Source organism: Eumetopias jubatus, unplaced genomic scaffold (assembly GCF_037043125.1).
Source record: "Eumetopias jubatus isolate StellerSeaLion01/CBP00866 unplaced genomic scaffold, mEumJub1_p1.0 scaffold_8, whole genome shotgun sequence".
Taxonomy (NCBI): Eukaryota; Metazoa; Chordata; class Mammalia; order Carnivora; family Otariidae; genus Eumetopias; species Eumetopias jubatus.
Window position 1 is genome coordinate 101,016,392 of NW_028274814.1, and position 21,837 is coordinate 101,038,228.

The following is a 21,837-nucleotide window of genomic DNA, read 5'->3' on the forward strand; positions in this document are numbered from 1 at the left end:
CACACACACACATCTTAAGTAAATATATATATGTACACACACATATATATTTTAGATACACACACACAGAATATTTATAGAGGGAAAAGTGTCTTTTAGTATTCTTTATGTTCCTCTTAACTGCTTTGATAAAAAGCAATTAATAAGGCCTGGCAAGGATGAGACAGAACCCTCTCATCTTTGTAAAGATGTTTAAAACAGCGCTAAATTATTCATTCTCACTTTTCAATAAATGTTTTCAAAGTATTTCAGTTTCCCCTACAGGAGCGCAGGAACATTTGAAAAACACAGATATTGCAACGTTTCACAAGAGAGATTTAGAAAAATATTTCATTCTCATTTTTTTAATTTGCCAAATATTATAATTTTTTCATTATTTAATACTTTCATACCTCTCTAAGAAGCAACTATCCGAACACAAGGAATTTCAAACAGAAAACAACTGTGTCTTAAGAAATAACTTCAGGGGCGCCTGGGTGGCTCAGTTGGTTAAGCAACTGCCTTCAGCTCCGGTCATGGTCCCAGGGTCCTGGGATCGAGCCCCGCATCGGGCTCCCTGCTCGGCAGGAAGCCTGCTTCTCCCTCTCCCACTCCCCCTGCTTGTGTTCCCTCTCTCTCTGTCTCTCTCTGTCAATTAAAAAAAAAAAAAAGAAAAGAAAAAAAAGAAATAACTTCAAAACTCTAACAGTGAGGATTCAATAACTCAGAAGAAAATTAACATAACCTTTAACGTATACTATCTGTAATGAAAAAGAACTATGGCTACAAACCAAAGCACAGCAATTAGAAAAAAAAATTAGAGGTAGTGCGGATAAATTCAAGTACTCTTTCAGGTAAAACAATTTTCATGAAATAGAACACATATATTCAAGACATATTTGTTATGTGTGTGTAGTCTCATAAATGCTCAAGAATTGATCCTAGAAATATCTTACCAAGGAAGGAAGAATTGCTTCGATTCATGGAGGAAACTGACTTCTTCGTCTCCTTTTGTCTATAAACCATTTTAATGAAGGTGCCACCTGAGATTATACCAGCGAGGTCTAAAACTGTCACCCTGGGGAATCTGGTACAACATCTTCACACTAGCAAACTCTGCAAAGAAAATCCCCCTTTACTTTAAAGTTTTCTATTAAGTTGTAGATACAGATCCATCATGTCATGTTTAATGCTACCAGGGAATTCAAAGTGAAGGGACTTGGCAGGGTTAAGAGAATTTGCTGAAGGATAAGAGAAACACAATACTAAGTATATACATTTTAATTCAAGTCTAGATAAAGCAAGCATGGTCTAAATTAATTTTGATAAAACTGGTTAAGCAGGTAACTGATTAGGTAACTTTCAGTTTTAAAAGTTTTTAAATTTTAAACATTTAAAAATTAGTTTGCAACAGACTCCTTTAAGTTTTGGCAAAGCAATATTTTATATTCTCTTATAAAGCACTACAACTGAAAGATGGTTTTGTAAAGCTAAAAGCATGCAAAATAGCTTTTTATGACCGAAGAATTACAAGATATAGGAACTCATCAAGCTTTGATAACAATCTCAAATGTCATGTAGTTAGAACAAAGTATCTATACATGAAATGAGCTTTAATTTATTCTCTAGGATCCCTTGGCACTGCACTTTCAAATGTAGAGGGGAGGAGGGGGGCGGAGCAAGATGGCAGAGGAGTAGGAGACCTGGATTTCGTCTGGTCTCAGCAATTCAGCTGAATAGGGATCAAACCATTCTGAACACCTACGAACTCAACAGGAGCTGGAAGAAGAGAGTAGCAACAACTCTCTGAACAGAAAAGCGGCCACTTACTGGAAGGTAGGACGGGTGGAGAAGTGAATCCGAGGCGATATTCGGGAGGATAGACGGTGGGGGAGGGGGCCTCCGTCGGCCGCTTCTGGCAAGTGATAGAGCCTCGGAGCACAAAATCGGAACTTTTAGAAGTCGGCTCCGCTGAGGGACGTCGCTCCAGTGGCTAAGCGTGGGGTGGAACCCTCGCGGGACAGTGTGGTCTCAGGACCCTTGGGGTCACAGAAAAACTGGGGGTGCCTGAGTGCAGCAGAGCTCCCAGGTATCGGAACGGGGAAGCCGGCTACAGAGACGGAGCCGAGGCGCGGGCTCTCAGCTCGGGGTTGCCATAAACCGTGATCCGCGGCCCAGTCGGGCCACTGCTTCTCCAGCAGGGACCCAACAAGCGGCAGAGCCAGGGAGACTCCCCTTCCTCTCCCGGGAGGAGTGGCGCGGGAGGGCACCGCAGGGATCTGTTGGGTTTGGAGGCTCCACAGGGGGTCGGGTGCCAGAGATACAAACGCTCGGTCACAGGCCGGGTGAGCACGGAGTGCAGCCGGAGAGACGGGGAGACGGGAGTGACTGCTTTTCTCTGGGACCGCACTGAGGAGCGGGGCCCCGAGTTCTCAGCTCCTCCGGGTGGAGATTGGGACGCCACCATTTTCACCCTGGTCCTCCAAAGCTGTACCAAGAGCTTGCAGAGAACAAAAGCTCCTGAGAGCAAACCTGAGCAGCTTGCTTAGCCCGGACCGACAAGGGCGGGGAAATTCCGCCTCCGGCAAAGACATTTGGGAACCATGGCAACAGGCCCCCGCCCCCGAAAAGATCAGCACGAACAGCCAGCAAGCCAAGACCAAGTTTACCGATCCAGGAGAACGGGAGAACTCCAGCGCTAGAGGAATACAGCACATAGAATTCATGGCTTTTTTTTTACTATGATTCATTAGTTTTTCAAAGTTAATTTTTTAACTGTTTTTAATTTTTCTTTTTCCTTTTTTCAACAAACATCTTATCAATCACTTTTTTAAAAAATATTTTTTATTTTTCATTTTTAGAGTCATATTTTATCCCTTCATAGTAGTTACACTTATTTTTGGCATATATAAATAAGTTGTTCTCTCTTTAAAATTTTAAGATAGTTTCTTCTAACAGATCAAAATATACCCTAAATCACTACTGTATGGCTTTGTTCTAGTCTCCTGCCTGATCACATTCTCTCCCTTTTTTTTCTTTTTTTTTTAAATCTTTCTTTTTTCAAACAACTTACTTTTCAATTCCTTTTATAAACTCTTTTATAATTTTTATCTTTACAGGCATCTTCCATCCCTTCATTATATCAACCCTTATTTTGTACATATATGTCTTTCTTCCTTTAAAATTTTAGGAGGCAGTTTTTTCTAACAGACCAAAATATGCCCAAAATCTAGTGTGTGGCACTGATCTATGCACTAGCCTGATCATATTTGATCATATTCTGATTTTTTTGTATTGTTCTGTTTTTGCTTTTATTTTTTTCTTTTTGTTTTTTGTTTTTTTTCTCTTTCTTTTTTCTTTCTTTCCCTCTCTTTTCCCCTGGTTTCAGGTCTTTTCTGATTTGTATAGAGTATATTTGCTGGGGACGTTGTTAATCTGTTAGCATTTTCTCCTCTCATTCATCTATTCTCCTCTGGGCAAAATGACAAGACGAAAAAAATCACCTCAGCAAACAGAACAAGAGGTAGTACCGTCAGCCAGGGACCTACCCAATACGGACATTAGTACGATGTCGGATCTAGAGTTCAGAATCATGACTTTAAAGATACTAGCTGGGCTTGAAAAAAGTGTGGAAGTTATTAGAGAAACCCTTTCTGGAGAAATAAAAGAACTAAAATCTAACCAAGTCGAAATCAAAAAGACTATTAATGAGGTGCAATCAAAAATGGGGGCACTAACTGCTAGGATAAATGAGGCAGAAGAGAGAATCAGCAAGATAGAAGACCAAATGATGGAAAATAAAGAGGCTGAGAAAGAAACAACTACAGGATCAGGAGGGCAGAATTCGAGAGATAAGCGATATGATAAGACAAAACAACATTAGAATAACTGGGATCCCAGAAGAAGAAGAAGAAAGAGAGAGGGGCAGAAGGTATATTGGAGCAAATAATAGCAGAGAACTTCCCTAATGGGAGGAAGGAAACAGGCATCAAAATCCAGGAGGCACAGAGAACCCCTCTCAAAATCAATAAAAATAGGTCAACACCCCGACATCTATTAGTAAAACTTACGAGTCTCAGAGACAAAGAGAAAATCCTGAAAGCAGCTCGGGAGAAGAGATATGTAACCTACAATGGTAGAAACATTAGATTGGCAACAGACCTATCCACAGAGACCTGGTAGACCAGAAAGGACTGGCATGAGATCTTCAGAGCACTAAACGAGAAAAGTATGCAGCCAAGAATACTATATCCAGCTAGGCTGTCATTGAAAATAGAAGGAGAGATAAAAAGCTTCCAGGACAAACAAAAACTAAAGGAATTTGCAAACACGAAGCCAGCCCTACAAGAAATATTGAAAGGGGAGCCTAAAGCAGCATAAATCAGAAAGGAACACAGACAATATATAGTAACAGTCACCTACAGGCAATACAATGGCACTAAATTCATACCTTTCAATAGTTACCCTGAATGTAAATGGGCTAAATGCCCCAATCAAAAGACACAGGCTATCAGATTGGATTCAAAAACAAGACCCATCCATATGCTGTCTGCAAGAGACTCATTTTAGACTCAAAGACACCCCCAGATTGAAAGTGAGGGGGTGGAAAACAATTTACCATGTTAATGGACACCAAAAGAAAGCTGGGGTGGCAATCCTTATATTAGACAAGTTAGATTTTAAAACAAAGACTGTAATAAGAGATGAAGGAGGACACTATATCCTACTTAAAGGGTCTATCCAACAAGAAGATCTAACAATTGTAAATATCTATGCCCCTAACGTGGGAGCAGCCAATTTTATAAGGCAATTAATAACAAAAGCAAAGAAACACATTGACAACAATACAATAATAGCGGAGGACTTTAACACCCCCCTCACTGAAATGGACAGATCATCTAAGTAAAAGATCAACAAGGAAATAAAGACTTTAAATGACACAATGGACCAAATGGACTTCACAGACATATTCAGAACATTCCATCCCAAAGCAACAGAATACACATTCTTCTCTAGTACCCATGGAACATTCTCCAGAACTGATCACAACCTAGGTCACAAATCAGGTCTCAACCAGTACCAAAAGATTGGGATTATTCCCTGCATATTTTCAGACCACAATGCTTTGAAACTAGAACTCAATCACAAGAGGAAAGTTGGAAATAACTCAAATACATGGAGGCTAAAGAGCATCCTACTAAAGAATGAATGGGTCAATCAGGAAATTAAAGAAGAATTAAAAAAATTCATGGAAACCAATGAAAATGAAAACACAACTGTTCAAAATCTTTGGGATACAGTAAAGGTAGTCCTGAGAGGAAAGTATATAGCAATACAAGCCTTTCTCAAGAAACAAGAAAGGTCTCAAATACACAACCTAACCCTACACCTAAAGGAGCTGGAGAAAGAACAGCAAATAAAGCCTAAACCCAGCAGGAGAAGAGAAATAATAAAGATCAGAGCAGAAATCAATGAACTAGAAACCAAAAGAACAGTAGAACAGATCCACGAAACTAGGAGCCGGTTCTTTAAAGAATGAACAAGATTGATAAACCCCTGGCCAGACTTATCAAAAAGAAAAGAGAAATGACCCAAATCAACAAAATCATGAATGAAAGAGGAGAGATCACAACCAACACAAAAGAAATACAAACAATTATAAGAACATATTATGAGCAACTCTATGCCAGCAAATTAGATAACCTGGAAGAAATGGGTGTATTCCTAGAGATGTATCAACGACCAAAATTGAACCAGGAAGAAATAGAAAACCTGAACAGACCTATAGCCACTAAGGAAATTGAAGCAGTCATCAAAAATCTCCCAACAAACAAAAGCCCAGGGCCAGATGGCTTCCCAGGGGAATTCTATCAGACATTTCAAGAAGAATTAGTACCTATTCTCCTGAAACTGTTCCAAAAAATAGAAATGGAAGGAAAACTTACAAACTCATTTTATGAGGCCACCATTACCTTGATCCCAAAACCAGACAAAGACTCCATCAAAAAGGAGAATTACAGACCAATATCCTTGATGAACATGGATGCAAAAATTCTCACCAAAATACTAGCCAATAGGATCCGACAGTACATTAAAAGGATTATTCACCATGACCAAGTGGGATTTATCCCTGGACTGCAAGGTTGGTTCAACATCCGCAAATCAAACAACGTGATACAATACATTAAGAAAAGAAAGAACAAGAATCATATGATCCTCTCAATAGATGCAGAAAAAGCATTTGACAAAGTACAGCATCCTTTCTTGATCAAAACTCTTCAGAGTATAGGGATAGAGGGTACATACCTCAATATCATAAAAGCCATCTATGAAAAACCTACAGCGAATATCACTCTCAATGGGGAAAAGCTGAGAGCTTTTCCCCTAAGGTCAGGAACACGGCAGGGATGTCCACTCTCACCACTGCTATTCAACACCGTATTAGAAGTCCTAGCCACAGCAATCAGACAACAAAAAGAAATCAAAGGCATCCAAATCGGCAAAGAGGAAGTCAAACTCTCACTCTTTGCAGATGATATGATACTGTATGTGGAAAACCCAAAAGACTCCACCCCAAAACTGCTAGAACTCATACAGGAATTCAGTAAAGTAGCAGGATATAAAATCAATGCACAGAAATCAGTGGCATCCCTATACACCAACAACAAGACAGAAGAGAGACAAATCAAGGAGTCGATCCCATTTACAATTGCACCCAAAACCATAAGATTCCTAGGAATAAATTTAACCAAAGAGGCAAAGGATCTGTACTCAGAAAACTATAAAATACTCATGAAAGAAACTGAGGAAGACATAAAGAAATGGAAAAACGTTCCATGCTCATGGATTGGAAGAACAAACATTGTGAAGATGTCAATGCTACCTAGAGCAATCTACACATTCAATGCAATCCCCATCAAAATACCATCCACTTTTTTCAAAGAAATGGAACAAAGAATCCTAAAATTTGCATGGAACCAGAAGAGACCCCGAATAGCCAGAGGAATACTGAAAAAGAAAAGCAAAGCTGGCGGCATCACAATCCCGGACTTCCAGCTCTATTACAAAGCTGTCATCATCAAGACAGTATGGTACTGGCACAGAAACAGACACATCGATCAGTGGAACAGAAGAGAGAGCCCAGAAATGGACCCTCAACTCTATGGTCAACTAATTTTTGACAAAGTAGGAAAGAATGTCCAATGGCAAAAAGAAAGTCTCTTCAACAAATGGTGTTGGGAAAATTGGACAGCCACATGCAGAAGAATGAAACTGGACCATTTCCTTACACCACACACAAAAATAGACTCCAAATGGTTGAAAGACCTCAATGTGAGACAGGAGTCCATCAAAATCCTAAAGGAGAACACAGGTAGCAACCTCTTCGACCTCAGCCGCAGCAACTTCTTCCTAGAAACATCGCCAAAGGCAAGGCAAGCAAGGGCAAAAATGAACTATTGGGATTTCATCAAGATAAAAAGCTTTTGCACAGCAAAAGAAACAGTCCACAAAATCAAAAGACAACCGACAGAATGGGAGAAAATATTTGCAAATGACATATCAGATAAAGGGCTAGTATCCAAAATCTATAAAGAACTTATCAAACTCAACACCCAAAGAACAAATAATCCAATCACAAAATGGGCAGAAGATATGAACAGACATTTTTCCAAAGAAGACATCCAAATAGCCAACAGACACATGAAAAAGTGCTCAACATCGCTCAGCATCAGGGAAATCCAAATCAAAACCTCAATGAGATACCACCTCACACCAGTCAGAATGGCTAAAATTAACAAGTCAGGAAATGACAAATGTCGGCGGGGATGTGGAGAAAGGGGAACCCTCCTACAGTGTTGGTGGGAATGCAAGCTGGTGCAGCCACTCTGGAGAACAGTATGGAGGTTCCTCAAACAGTTGAAAACAGAGCTACCATACGATCCAGCAATTGCACTACTGGGTATTTACCACAAAGATACAAATGTAGGGATCCGAAGGGGTACGTGCACCCCAATGTTTATAGCAGCAATGTCCACAATAGCCAAACTGTGGAAAGAGCCAAGATGTCCATCGACAGATGAATGGATAAAGAAGATGTATATATACACAATGGAATATTATGCAGCCATCAAAAGGAATGAGATCTTGCCATTTGCAATGACATGGATAGAACTGGAGAGTGTTATGCTGAGTGAAATAAGTCAATCAGAGAAAGACATGTATCATATGACCTCACTGATATGAGGAATTCTTAATCTCAGGAAACAAACTGAGGGTTGCTGGAGTGGTCGGGGGTGGGAGGGATGGGGTGGCTGGGTGATAGACAGTGGGTAGGGTATGTGCCATGGTGAGCGCTGTGAATTGTGCAAGACTGTTGAATCACAGATCTGTACTTCTGAAACAAATAATGCAACATATGTTAAGAAAAAAGAAAAAGAAGATAGCAGGAAGGAAAGAATGAAGGGGAGTAAGTCAGAGGGGGAGACGAACCATGAGAGAGGATGGACTCTGAAAAACAAACTGAGGGTTCTAGAGGGGAGGGGGTAGGAGGATGGGTTAGCCTGGTGATGGGTATTAAAGAGGGCACATTCTGCCTGGAGCACTGGGTGTTATGCACAAACAATGAGTCATGGAACACTACATCAAAAACTAATGATGTAATGTATGGTGATTAACATAACAATAAAAAATTTTTTAAAAAAGAGGGGAGGAAAGGCAGACAACAAGCCTAATTAATATACATGTCTTTCTTTCTTGAAAAAAAGCCAAAATAAAGGTCAAAGGAGCATAAAACAAATACCATCCTATTTAAGAGAGTGTAATCATACTAAAAAGTATTTTTAAGTAAACTGGTATACTTAACTTTGAATAAGGTAAAAAATCTGACACATAATTTCTGGAATAATCTGATTCATTACCATAACCTAAAGATATGACAAAAGACTACCTTGATGTGTGTGGGCTCTAGTGAGGAGAATCAGTCTCCCTACTTCCTTCAAAAAAAGAAAAGAAAACCCTAAAACAATGGAAGGAAACCACACTGCAAAAAATCAAAAACAAAAAAATCTAACAACTGTTTTTTAAGGGATAATGACCTACATTAAATTGGTATGAATCAATATACATGAAGGAGACTCAGCTAGAAAACAGGAACAAATCAGAATCTTCGCCATCCTAAAGCACTGGCAAAACAAACTTCTAACACAATAGCATGTATAAAACAAAAAGAAAATAGCTGGCACTGTAATTCACTCCAGTAGAGTGCAGTAAGACTTCGGGCTTTGACAGTCCTGAGATTGAAAACTGCCTCAGACATTTACAAGTTTTGTGAATTTGAACAAATTTCTTAACATCCCTAAATCCTTAGTTTTCTCACTTATAAAACTGATATAGTAACTGTGCCTTGTCTTATGGGATTATTTCAACAGTTCAATATAGTTTTGCAATACCACTTTTAGTGTATTAGCTAAACTTGATAAATGGTAGCTAGTAGCATTAGTCCAGGATATAGGATCAATATATATGCCATTTTTCCCCACTCTCTTGTAGGCCTCTCTCTTTAGCAAATACAGGAACAATATTGTATGTGAGGTTCATGTCGTATTCATGTACAGGTTTTAGGCCATGAGTATCACCTCCAAACTTGCATCTATTCATTAAAAAATGAGACTAAAGCTTCACAAGGGCAGGGACTAGCACATAAAAGGTGCTCAGTAAAGACATTCATTCATTTACTCAACTTAAAAGTACCTAATGTGTTCCAGGTACTATGCGTGCTAGGAATAGACGAATATTAAAAAAGAAAAAGGAAAAAAAAAAGGACAAGTTGTCATGAGAAGTTTAATGACAATGACATTTACTCTCTACACCTTTCTTCCTTTTACATTAATCCTCAATTATTTTATCATTTCAGTATTCATCTGTTGGAGAACCCTTGCCTTAGCCCCCACAACTGCTTACAATGCCTTCAAGCTGTCCCCTAATTCAGACATTTCCTCCTACAGATCCACCCCCTCCCACCAAAGCATTCACCAAACTCACCCATTAAACCTCCACTCCCCCGCCAGCATCCTACACCTACTCTGCCATGATTACTTTTATTGCACATACCTAGTAAAACCTAACCTTACAGATGAAAATTTCACACTGAGGCAGATTAATACCAACCTCAACTGAGGACTGAACGCTACTTGGCATCCCCACTAACATGGTTCCTCTACTTTCCAGCTGTATTCCTAGCCCTCTCAATCCCTTCACCTGCACACTAGATCCCATCCCTGCTGCCTCCTCTGAGACCTACCCTATTAACTCCCCCATCTTTCTCACATGCTTTGTATTTCTCTCTACTGCCTTTATCCTTTAAATGTCTGGACATGCTCAAATATCTCCTTTCTTACATCTCCTTCTTGCCCCATGTCTTTCTCTAGCTACCGTGTGTCTGCCTCTCTGCCTACTTGTGCTATCTCTCTGTCAAAAAAAAAATAAATTAGATCTGAAAAAAAAAGAATAAAGTCCATTTCTTGATGGGCAAGTTGCAGGACAGAGTAAAAAAAAAAAAAAAAGTCATGTAAGATGAAGACATTACTGCTGTCATCTTTGAAAATGAAATACACCAGAGTCCACCTAATTCATATTCCTTCCACATGTAAAATATACTCATCATCTCCCCCCAACCAAAATGTCATCCTATTATAGCACTGGCTCTAAGGCCAGGATCTAGTTATTTAAATCAGGTTCAAGTGCAAATGGTACTCCTTCGGTTTAGTTCCTCACATATAACTCCTCAGATACAGCTCCTCTTAAACCAAAATCCTATCACCTCAAAAAATAACTTATTTGTCGCACTGCAGTAAGCCAGGGACAGGACTGCAATGGACACTTGAGTTCAAAAGATGCAGAGGATAATGAATTACACAGAAGGCACAACAGTGCCATAGCAACTGTGAAATCTGCTGGGCACGTCATCAGCAGTTTGATTAGAACAGTCATGTTCTTTGAAAATAGTCCTTTGTGGATCTTGACTCTGCCCTCTGGGCTCCTGGCTCCATTCTCTGAGTCAGTCAGTCTTCCTCTTTCTTAAGAAATGGTCCATGTTTACAACAGTGGAGCTTTCTCAACTTTCTTCATGCCCACACAAGATTAGGAGTCCCCCCTCCCCCTCAAAGGCTCTACTTCGTTGAACTATGTCTATCCTTTTCCATCTAAGCTAGTGGTGCTTCCTTTAGCACCATTCTTGTAAAAACTTTTTGAGTTTCTTATGAATTTTATTAGAATAACCTCAATGAAACAGATGCCACAACCACAAATTTCTTTGAGATAGACTATTCACTACTTTGGGCTATGTCACGGTGCTATTCGAGAGCAGACTTAAGAGCCTTAGCTCTTTTGGCTAGCTGAGACATTCTAAAAGGTACACCTTTAAGACCCTTTGAAGCCCTTTGTCCAGCTGAAAGGATCTAAGAGACATTGCCTTAAATTCTTCTGAAGTTGCAACATAAAATCTTACAGAAGCACTCTTAATCTGATCCTTACTCTGAGGCCATTTTTTACTAATGGCATCCTAGTAAGTAGAAGTATTCAGATAAGCAAAGGAAAGGGAGAGGACATTCCATTATGGAGGACCAGGGTAAATAAAAGCATAGACAAACTGGGGAACAGGGAAGAAAGCCATCTTGCTGGGTTCATGATGACGGGAAACAAAATGAGATTGGAAAGGTACCGTAAAATCAGACAAACTAAGAGTCCTGACTACCAGATTATGGAATCTGGAATTTTTGCTCTCGACTATTTGTCCAAATGTTACTACATCAGAGACACTTGGAGAGCTTTATAAATACACGGTCTCGCCCTAGAGGAAGAAAAAAAAAAAGTCCTAGAGATTTCATAAGGCTGGAGTAGAAATCTGTATCTAAGCAAAGCTCCCAGGTGATTCTCAGACACAGCCAGACTCAGCAGCCACTGCTTTAAGCAACAATCAACTGTCAACTTTTTGAGAATGGGAGCAACAGAATTGTAGGCATCTAGTGAACTTTTTGGTTACAAGCTTGAATAATAAAAGCTGTATTTTCATTTGTAATTTTCTATTTCTCTTTATTCATATTATTTCCCTCAGAGACCTACTTCAGAGGATCTATGTACTCTCTGCCTGTATACATCTACAAAAGCCCCATTCTCATAATAATCTCACCTTAACACAAGATTGTTTTGTTAAGAAAGATGAGCCTGAGGGGAGCCTGGGTGGCTCAGTCAGTTCAACATCTTGGTTTCAGCTCAGGCCATGATCTCATGAGTCATAGGATTGAGCCCTGCGTCAGGGTCCTCGTTCAGCAGGGAGTCTGCTTGAAGATTCTTTCCCTCTGCCCCTCGCCCCACTTGCCCACACGTGCACACTCCTTCTCTAAAATAAATAAATCTTTAAAAAAAGAAAAAGAAAGATGAGCCTAGTATACTGGAGGGCAAGGTCCTAATAGAATTAGAAGGGTGTGGTACATAGGTATGAAATAATAAAGACCTGGCTTCAGATATAATAGTAAGAATGAAAACAGAGATCAGAGTTTTAATGCTGTAACACTTTTAGAAGAGATCACAGAAAATGTTCTCTGCAACCTTAGGGTACACAAAGATTTCTTCAGTAGAGATGGGGGGAAAAAAGCTTGAATCATAGGGTAAAAAATGATAAAGTGGGCTTCATCAAAATTAAAAAGCATCTACTCTTTGAAAGAAATCATTTGTACAATGAAAAGGTATGCCAAAACTTGAAGCAAATACAATAAACACAGCTACCAAAGCACAATACTGAAATACACAAAGAACTCTTAAAATTCAATAATAAGATAAACACACCAGTTGTTTAAATGGGTAAAAACTCTGAACTTACACTTCAAATATACCTGTGGCCAATGAGTATGTGAAAAGATAAACATCATTAGTTATAAGAGAATGCAAATTAAAACCACAATGTGATACCACTACATGCTCACTAGAATGGCTAAATAAAAAAGGTTGAGAATACACAGCAACTGAAATGCTCATATGCTGCTAACAGAAATATAAAATGGTACAACTACTTTGGAATTAGTTTGGCCAATTTCTTATAAAGTAAAACATATACTCACCACCTGACTCTGTAATTGCACTGTTATATATTACTCAAAAACAAAAACAAAAATGAAAAAGAAAACTCAAAATCTCCACAGAAAGCATTCTACATATAATGGAGTTCTATCAAAAGACACAGGAGCCAAAGTTGAAAGTTTAGAAAATTTGAGCATCAAAAAACTGAATGACTAATTCACTGAAACTAAAAAACAAACAAACAAAACCAAGTTCTGGAATCATATCTAGGTTCAAATTCACACTCTATCATGTATTATTTCTGTGAATTGGGGCAAGGAAATTAGCCTTACCAACTGCTCAATTTCCTCACTTGTGAAACAGGAAGAATGATTTATACACCATAAGGTTCTTGCAAGAATTCCAGGAACTAATGTGTGTAAAAAGCACTTAGAGAAATAAAGAGCATTAAATGTTAGTCATTATTACTGTCAATAGTTTTTGGAACTCTCTTTCCATTCAGAAGCTGATAATACTAAGCAAGAGTATTTGAGACATGGTAGACAATTCAAAGAGGTTCACAGGACATTTGTTAATCTCCTCCAGCAGTTTATCCTCATCATAATCAAGAGTTGATGGATATAGGGGCACCTGAGTGGCTCAGCCTGTTGACCGTCTGACTCTTGGTTTCAGCTCCGGTCACGATCTCAGGGTTGTGAGATGGAGCCCTGTATAGGGCTCCTCACTCAGCAGGGAGTCTGCTTGAGATTACTTCTCTCCCTCTCTCTCTGCTCTTCCCCCCTACCCATGGACACACACTCTTTCTCGCTCTAAAATAAGTAAATCTTTTTTTTTTTTAAAGTTAATTGATATATCTTATTTTAAACAAATTTGACACCTGGAAACTATGATACAGAATTTCAGTAGTTAAACCAGAGGGAGATACCTTGCATTACACAAAGAAAACAGGTTGACTTTAATAAATAAGAACATTCAGTATGTAATTCACTCCACAAATATTAATTTACCTGTAACTAATGCAGGAACACTTAGGTGCAAATCAAGATATAACTGACACTGCAGCTGCTTTAAATGCAAAAATTAGAGGTTTACATGGGCCATCCATGCTAAAAAGAATTTCTAAATGAGCCTCTGTAAGATGCTGAAGTACAGCAACAACTGAAATATCAGCTTTTAACCCAAACAGAATCATTTAAAATAATAAATGTTATTTATTAATCAGCTGTCATGAATGGTTATTATTTACCAAGCTATGTTCTAGGCTTTTTATATGTACTAACATTTTAAGCCTTATAAAAATCTTATGTGCTGGGTACTATTATCATCTTCATTTTACCAATGATTGAAATACAAAGAATATATTAGAATGTATGAGTTCTTTATCATATTAAAAAAAATTTAAAGGCAAAAAAAATTATGTGTAACCACTGGAAACAGACTTTACATCATCTCTTTAATCTAAATATGGGTTCTCAGGCGGAAACAACCATTTATCCTGCCTTTCCTATAGGAACTATATTTTAATGTTTACCAAGTAACTCTACGACAATTAAGATTTCTTCTTTACAGAAAAATTTTAGTAACAAATGTAAAAAGAATGACAGAATTAGAAAATCACCATTTTTCAACCCCTAATATTTTAACTGATTAAATGGTCATCAAAGGGTGCTTACACCCTTAAAAAAGTTGATGGGGGAAAAGACTAGTTAGCAGGTGCCAGCTGGATCTATTTCACTTTCAGGTCAGAAGGGGAAAAAGGATGCAACTTTCAATGAAGAGGCTAGGGCTGTCACCACCTGAACCTACTGATCAATCTTAAGTCACTAACAGTGGGACAATCAAACATTAAGTGAATTCTCATGTGTTGCAGATACATTTCCCCCTTCACAGTACACATCTGGTACAAAATAATCTCGCCATAAATGTTCAACCTGAATGCAATGTTGCATTTAACTTCCAGTTTACACAATATACAGAAGATAGAAAAACAAATTAAATAATCCTGCAAGAAGGTGATCCAATGTAAAAGGTCAAATATTCCATAGGAACACTGATCCAGTTTTATAAAAAAAAGCCAAAAGCAACAAGAGAAAATAGAAGTAAACAAGAAGACTCTTTGGGATTGAAGCAAATATAATGACATAACAACAAAATACAATCTAAGAACCTTTCTTGGATCAGCCTACGGTAATAAGCCTACTGTAAAGAGATGTGGGAACAATTGGGGAAATTTGAAAATGGACTAGGTATTAGCCTGTGTTAAGTAATTATCACTAATTCTGTTAGAGGCCTTAATGGTTATGTAAGAAAATGTTTTTAATTGCATTAAGTATTTTGAGATACAATATCATGAGGTCTGTAACTTATTCTAAATATTCCAGCCTCACCCTCAAATAAATGAAACAAATGAGAAAAAGTTATTAATTTCTTAAATCTACCTAATGGGTATATTAGTGTTCACTGTACTATTCTCTCAAATTCCGTTTGTCTGAAAATGTTCATGATAAATATAAATGAGGGTAGTTTTAATTATTAGTAACTAACCTTTTTCTTCATTAAGTCCCAAGTTAAAGAATTTCTCTAAATATTCTAGTACACGGATATGTGAATTAGATGAATCTATTACAGTCAAAATTGGGGTGCACAGAATGGAAAAACCACATAAACTACATCCATCCAGAATTTTATCTTAATGAAGGTTATTTATACCAGTGTGTAGGGTGGCTCAGATGGTTAAGCATCTGCCTTTGGCTCAGGTCATGATCCCAGGGTCCTGGGATCAAGTCCCGCATCGGGCTCCCTGCTCCTTGGGAGCCTGCTTCTCCCTCTCTCTCTCCCTCTGTCTCTCATGAATAAATAAATAAAAAATAAAAAAAAAGCATTTTGGCAACAAAAATGTTAACTTTCCAAAATATATTCAACAACTATACAGTAAATGTTAACATGGTAATTATTTTTGTTTTTATATAAAGTTCTTCCAGTTCCAACAATGGTAAATAAAAATTTTCCAACAAACACCTGACTAGAAAAAATTTTCCACTGAAATAAAGTAGAAAATGATCATGTAACTTACTATTTACCAATTAATATTCATCTAAAAAGTAACTAAATCCTCCTTTCAAAGAATAATTCATAAAGTCACAACATTACTGGGGCACCTGGGTGGCTCAGTCAGTTAAGCAGCTGCCTTCAGCTCAGGTCATGAACCCAGGGTCCTGGGATCGAGCCCCGCATCAGGCTCCCTGCTCAGGGGGAGTCTGCTTCTCCCTCTCCCTATGCCTCTCCCCCAGCTTGTGTGTGAGCTCTCTCTCTCTCTCTAATAAATAAAATCTTTAAAAAAATAATATTATAAAATCACAACACCAAAACCTGACTAATTATACAGAGATATTGTGATAGTTAAGACTCCAAATTAAATTTTTTAAAGTATTTGATAACTTTGCTGAGTGCAGCCTGCTTGGCACTCTCTTTGCCCCCTCTCTCCCTCACCTTCTACTCCTCCCCACCAATCGTGCACATTTGCTTAAATAAAATCTTTTAAAAAAAATTCCAATGGCATTTTTCACAGAAATAGAACAAAAAAATTCTAAAATTTGAATGGAAACACAAAAGACCCTGAATAATCAAAATTTCCTGAAAAAAAGAACAAAGCTGAAGGCATCATGCTCCTTGGTTTCAAACTATAACACAGAGCTATGATAATCAAAACAGTATGGTATTGCCATAAAAAAAGTACATACTAGCTTTCAAACACCAAATTTAAGTGCTCAGTTTTAAAAGCAGAAGTCTTTCCACCATAGCCATTGTAGTACCACAAGACTTCAAAGCATCTGATTAAATAAACTTTACTAAGAAGCAGAATTCAATACACAAAATTTATCAATTATGAATTAGGAAGTGAGATCCATAATCCCCGGGAGTCCCCAAGACTCTTTTAGAGAGTCTGCAAGGTCAAAACTAGTTCCATAATACATTTTCATTGTGCTGACATTTGCACTGATGGTACAAAAGCAATGTTGGGTAAAACCGCTGACACCTTAGCACAAATCAAGGCACAGGCAACAAACTAGTAGTCACTGATTTCTTCATTGCCATGCACTTAAAGTAAAAGGCCAGTTTCACTTATAGATGTTCTTGATGAAACAGTAAAAATTATTAATCTTAAACCTTGAGTACACATGGTTTTAATATTCTGTATGACAAGAGAAGTATGCATAAAGCACATCTTTGTATTGTTTTTTAAAATGTGTCAACACTTAATAGATCTGCATAATTCAGTAAGCAACTACTTCCCAAATGATTAATGCATGATGTTAAAAAATCATGCATGAGTAAAGAGCCATTCAAAGTTCAAGATAGAGCAATGGACTTTAACTTAAGAGAGTATGAAAAGATTATTGATATGTTTCAGATTCCATTTTGCAACCAATATTTAAGAAACTACCACTTGTCAAATTTTGGTGTAGTATCAAAGAAGACTATCTGTAATTATGTATAAAGCTATTAATGTAATCCTCTGTTTTCTGACTACATATATGTCTGAGGCCAGATTTTATTCATATACTTCAATCAAATCATCACATCCTAACAGATGAACTGCAGAAGCAGATATGAACATGCAGGTGTCTTTTCTTAAGCTAGATATCACAGAGATTTCCAAAAATTGTATGACAGTAGTTCTCAACCAAAGACAATCTGGGACATTTGCCAAAGTCTAGAGCTATTGCTCGTTGTATACAACTCGAGAAAGTGCTATTATCATCCAGTGGGTAGAGGCCAAAGATGCTGCTAAATATCCCACAATGCACATGATGGCCCCCCACAACAAAGAATTATCCAGCCCAAAATGTCAAAAGAGCCAAATCTGAGCGACTATGAGGGAAAAGAATACCACTCTTCTCAATTTTTTTTTTTTTTTGAGGAAAAGGGAAGGAGGAACATAGTTGTTTTTTAATAAAAATGTTATTCATATTAACTGTAATGGGTTTATTATAATTTTAAATGAATTATAAACATTTTTAAAATGTCTTCATTCTAATTTATAATAAATATCAATAGGTTAACCTATGTAAGAGTTCTTTGAGGTCCTCAACAATTTTTAACATAGTAAAGGAGTCTTGAGACCACAAAGTTTGAGAATCACTCAATTAGAAGAAAAGTATAAGTAATCAAGTACACTAGAGAATAGAAGAGAAATTAAAAGGACTCTAAGGGAAAATAAACTCATTTCAAGAGTATAATGAATGACCAAAACAAATAAAAAAACACTATAAAACCAAATAGTTACAAAGAAAAAAGTTATGGTAGACCTAAAATTCATTCTCCCCTTAAAACCACAACAAAATTAAAAGCACAATTTCTTACCCTGACTATGAGGACTTGCTGGACTAAAAGATGGCTGGTACAAATCTTTGGTTGGCGTTGGATAAGCTTCTTTCCCTTGGCGCTGACTCATCTTTCCTGGTGTCAGAAGTTGAGATTCGTCACTGTTTGCTACCACAGCTCAAGGAAAGAAGGCAAAAAGAATTAGTACTTATGTTACAGATTTACAAAATGGCATGGTTAACAACATGGAATAGAACTAAGACTGAAACAGTCTCAATGGTTATGTTCATTTTACCAACTCCATACTTTAATTTGCATAATTGCTTTGTTTTCTTTTAATTGTAGTTTTCCATCAATCCAAGAGAAACTGATAGGTATATGCATGAGTCAAATTACACAAAATACAGACATTATAAAAATGAAAACACATAGTCAACTGATAATGAAAGGTACTCCAAGGTTACTATGGATTTTTCACTGTTCTATTAACTCTTTATATTTGCCAATAAAGCAATAAACGAGACAAATTCATTTCATAAATGAAATACAAATGGTCAATAAACATATGAAGATAGTCAACCTTCATTAGTGATCAGAAAAAATACAAATTAGTAGCAGCATAAAATATTTGCATTCACTAGAATTTATACTTTAATTTCTAATTTGCATGAAAAGTAGGTATGATTTCTAGAGATGATTTTAGAGACAGGAAAACTTGAGGTTCATTCAGAGACTGTCATGCCTAAGACTAATAGAGGTAAGAGGTCTAACTTAGGAGCATTTGGTTCCAAAGTCTAATCTCTTAAAAGCTTGCTGTCCCAATAATCAATTTAAATAGTGTTTAAAGTTGTTATTCACCTATTTGACCAAGCTACTAATAAAGATGAGCAATGTCCAGTTGCAGAGAGGACAGAAAAGAGAAACACACTCAATGAAGAAATAGGGCAAACTGTGACCAAACCCACAGTGCCCCAGGGTCTCCAGGTCCTTTCAATTTATGTTTCTGTGCTTTCTGCCTACAAAAACTTTAGCTTTATCTTGAGGGAGAATGATTCTGTCCTCACCACAGATTTAATTTTTAACTTAACCAGAATTTCACATTCATATTTTTATCACATCTTTTAAATCGATTGCTTTAAGTTCAAATTGTTTCCCATTGTGCTAAAGTTTAAGAATTCTATTTTAGCTCTATAAATTTCAATGTAAAAATTCAAAAAACTTTCACTTAACACCCAAGATATAAAAATTTATGTTCCCATCAAGTCCATAAAAAAAGAATCTATAGACTCCTGAATTTATATCCCTCCTTGAACTCACATGTCCAATTACCTGCCTTATAATAACCTCTATTACTTAATAAGCATCTCAAATTTATCCAGAGCATAATTCTTGATTCTGCTTATTCTGCAAACCTGCTTCTCCTGCATCTCAGTGGAATTACTACTCTCCTCCCCCACTTTCTCAAGCCAAAAACCTTAGATATATTCTTCTATTCTTCCTTTCTTTCATGCTTCACATCCAATTCATCTGTGAGATCTTTATAGTCTATGTTCAAAATTCATCTAGAATCCTTTTACTTCTCCCCACTTCCACAACTACCACCCTGTTCTAAGCCAACCACTGCTTTTCCACTGGATCATAGCAACAGATTTTTACCTAGTCTCCAGACTTACGGTCTCGCTCCTTGCTTTTGTAGAATTCATTCTCTACATAGAAGCCTGAACAATCTTTGTAAATCATGAATCAGATTTGCACCATGCAGAAATATCCTCAATGGCTTTCCATTATACTTGCAATAAATTCCATGGCATAAGAACTCAAAAGTGGCTGCCCCCCCACCCCTTACCTTTCCAACCTCATTCTCTACTACTCTCCTCTGTAGTCACTTGGCTCTAGCTATAATAGCCTTCTTGGTATTCCTCAAAACATGCCATTTTGCCCCAGTCTCTGGGCCTTTAAATCTCTGGTTCCCTCTACCTGGAAAACTCCTACCCCAGACAGTCACACTATTGACCCCCTCATCATTTGTTGTGTGCGTTCAAATGTCATCTCTTCAGAAAAGCTCTTCATGGTACCTGTGATAAGTTCTTAATTTTAATACAATTTATAAATTTTTTTTGGTTACTGTGCACCCTGCCACAATTATAATCTATCACTTTATCAAACATGATTTTCATTGTAGCTCTTATCACTGTCTGAAATTATCACTTATCACTGTCTGAAATCATTTGTTTATTGTCTGCCTTCTCCCGCTAGACCATAAGTTCCACAAGAGAAAGGAGTTTTGTCTGCCTTATATTTCCATTAATCCTCAAGTCCTGGTATGGTTCTGGCATAGAGAAGGTATAAATAAATTCTGCTGTATTAAGATTTTAATCAAAAGGTACCATTAAAAGTTAAAAAGAAAAACAGGATACATGCAACCTATACAATTAACAAAGGGTTGGTATCCAGAATATGTTAAAAAATTAATAATAACCCTATAAATCAAGTGGAAAAAGACCAACAATTCAATAGGAAAATTTAGGGACATATCAAAAAGATTAAATGCCTAGGAATACATTTAACCAAGGAGATTAAAAACCTGTACACTGAAAACTGTAAGACAGTGATAAAAGAAACTGAAGACGACACAAATGGAAAGACATTCCATGCTCATGGATTGGAATAATTAATATTGTTAAAATGTCCATACTACCTAAAGCAACCTACAGATTCAATGCAACCCCTATCAAAATTCCAATGGCAGGGTGCCTGGGTGGCTCAGTCAGTTAAGTGTCCAATTCTTGGTTTCAGTTCAGGTCATGAGATTGAGCCCCACATCGGGACGCTGAGCTTGGGATTCTTTCCCCACTCCCTGTCCCTCTCCTGCTCCCCTAGCTTGTGCATGCCCTCTCTAAAATAAATAAATAAAATCTTTAAAAAAATGTTTTTAATTCCAATGGCGTTTTTCACAGAAATAGAACAAAAAATCCTAAAATTTGTATGGAGCCACAAAAGACCCTGAATAATCAAAATAATCTTGAAACAGAAGAACAAAGCTGAAGGCATCATGCTCTCTGGTTTCAAACTATAAAACAGAACTAAGCAAAACAATAATCAAAATAATCAAAACAGTACGATACTGGCATAAAAAAAGACAGAATAGAATAGAATAGCCCAAAAATATACCTATGCATATATGGTCAAATTAATTCATGAAAGGAGCCAAGAATACATAATGGAGAAAGGGAAGTCTCTTCAATAAGTCATACTGGGGAAACTGGACAGCCACATGCAGAAGAATGAAACTGGACCACTATCATACATCATATTCAAAAATTAACTCAAAATGGATCAAAGACTTGAATATAAGACCTGAAACCCTAAAACTCCCTAAAAGAAAACACAGGCAGTAAGCTCCTTGACATCAGAACTGGTGATGTTTTTTTGGATCTGACACCAAAAGCAGAGGCAACA

The 21,837-nt window shown here is 37.4% G+C and overlaps 1 protein-coding gene across 7 annotated transcripts in view; it reads right to left on the minus strand.

Annotated features, from left to right (window-relative positions):
• The window catches only part of OSBPL8 (oxysterol binding protein like 8), a 160,146-nt gene that overhangs the window by 61,462 nt on the left and 76,847 nt on the right, over positions 1–21,837 (minus strand). For 6 of the 7 annotated variants that reach the window (XM_028105402.2, XM_028105403.2, XM_028105400.2 and 3 more), the window contains one exon: positions 18,418–18,555. In XM_028105402.2, coding sequence (XP_027961203.1) covers positions 18,418–18,555 — 138 coding nt within the window. The remainder of the gene's footprint in view (positions 1–18,417; positions 18,556–21,837) is intronic. The other variant, XM_028105406.2, reaches the window with a different exon arrangement.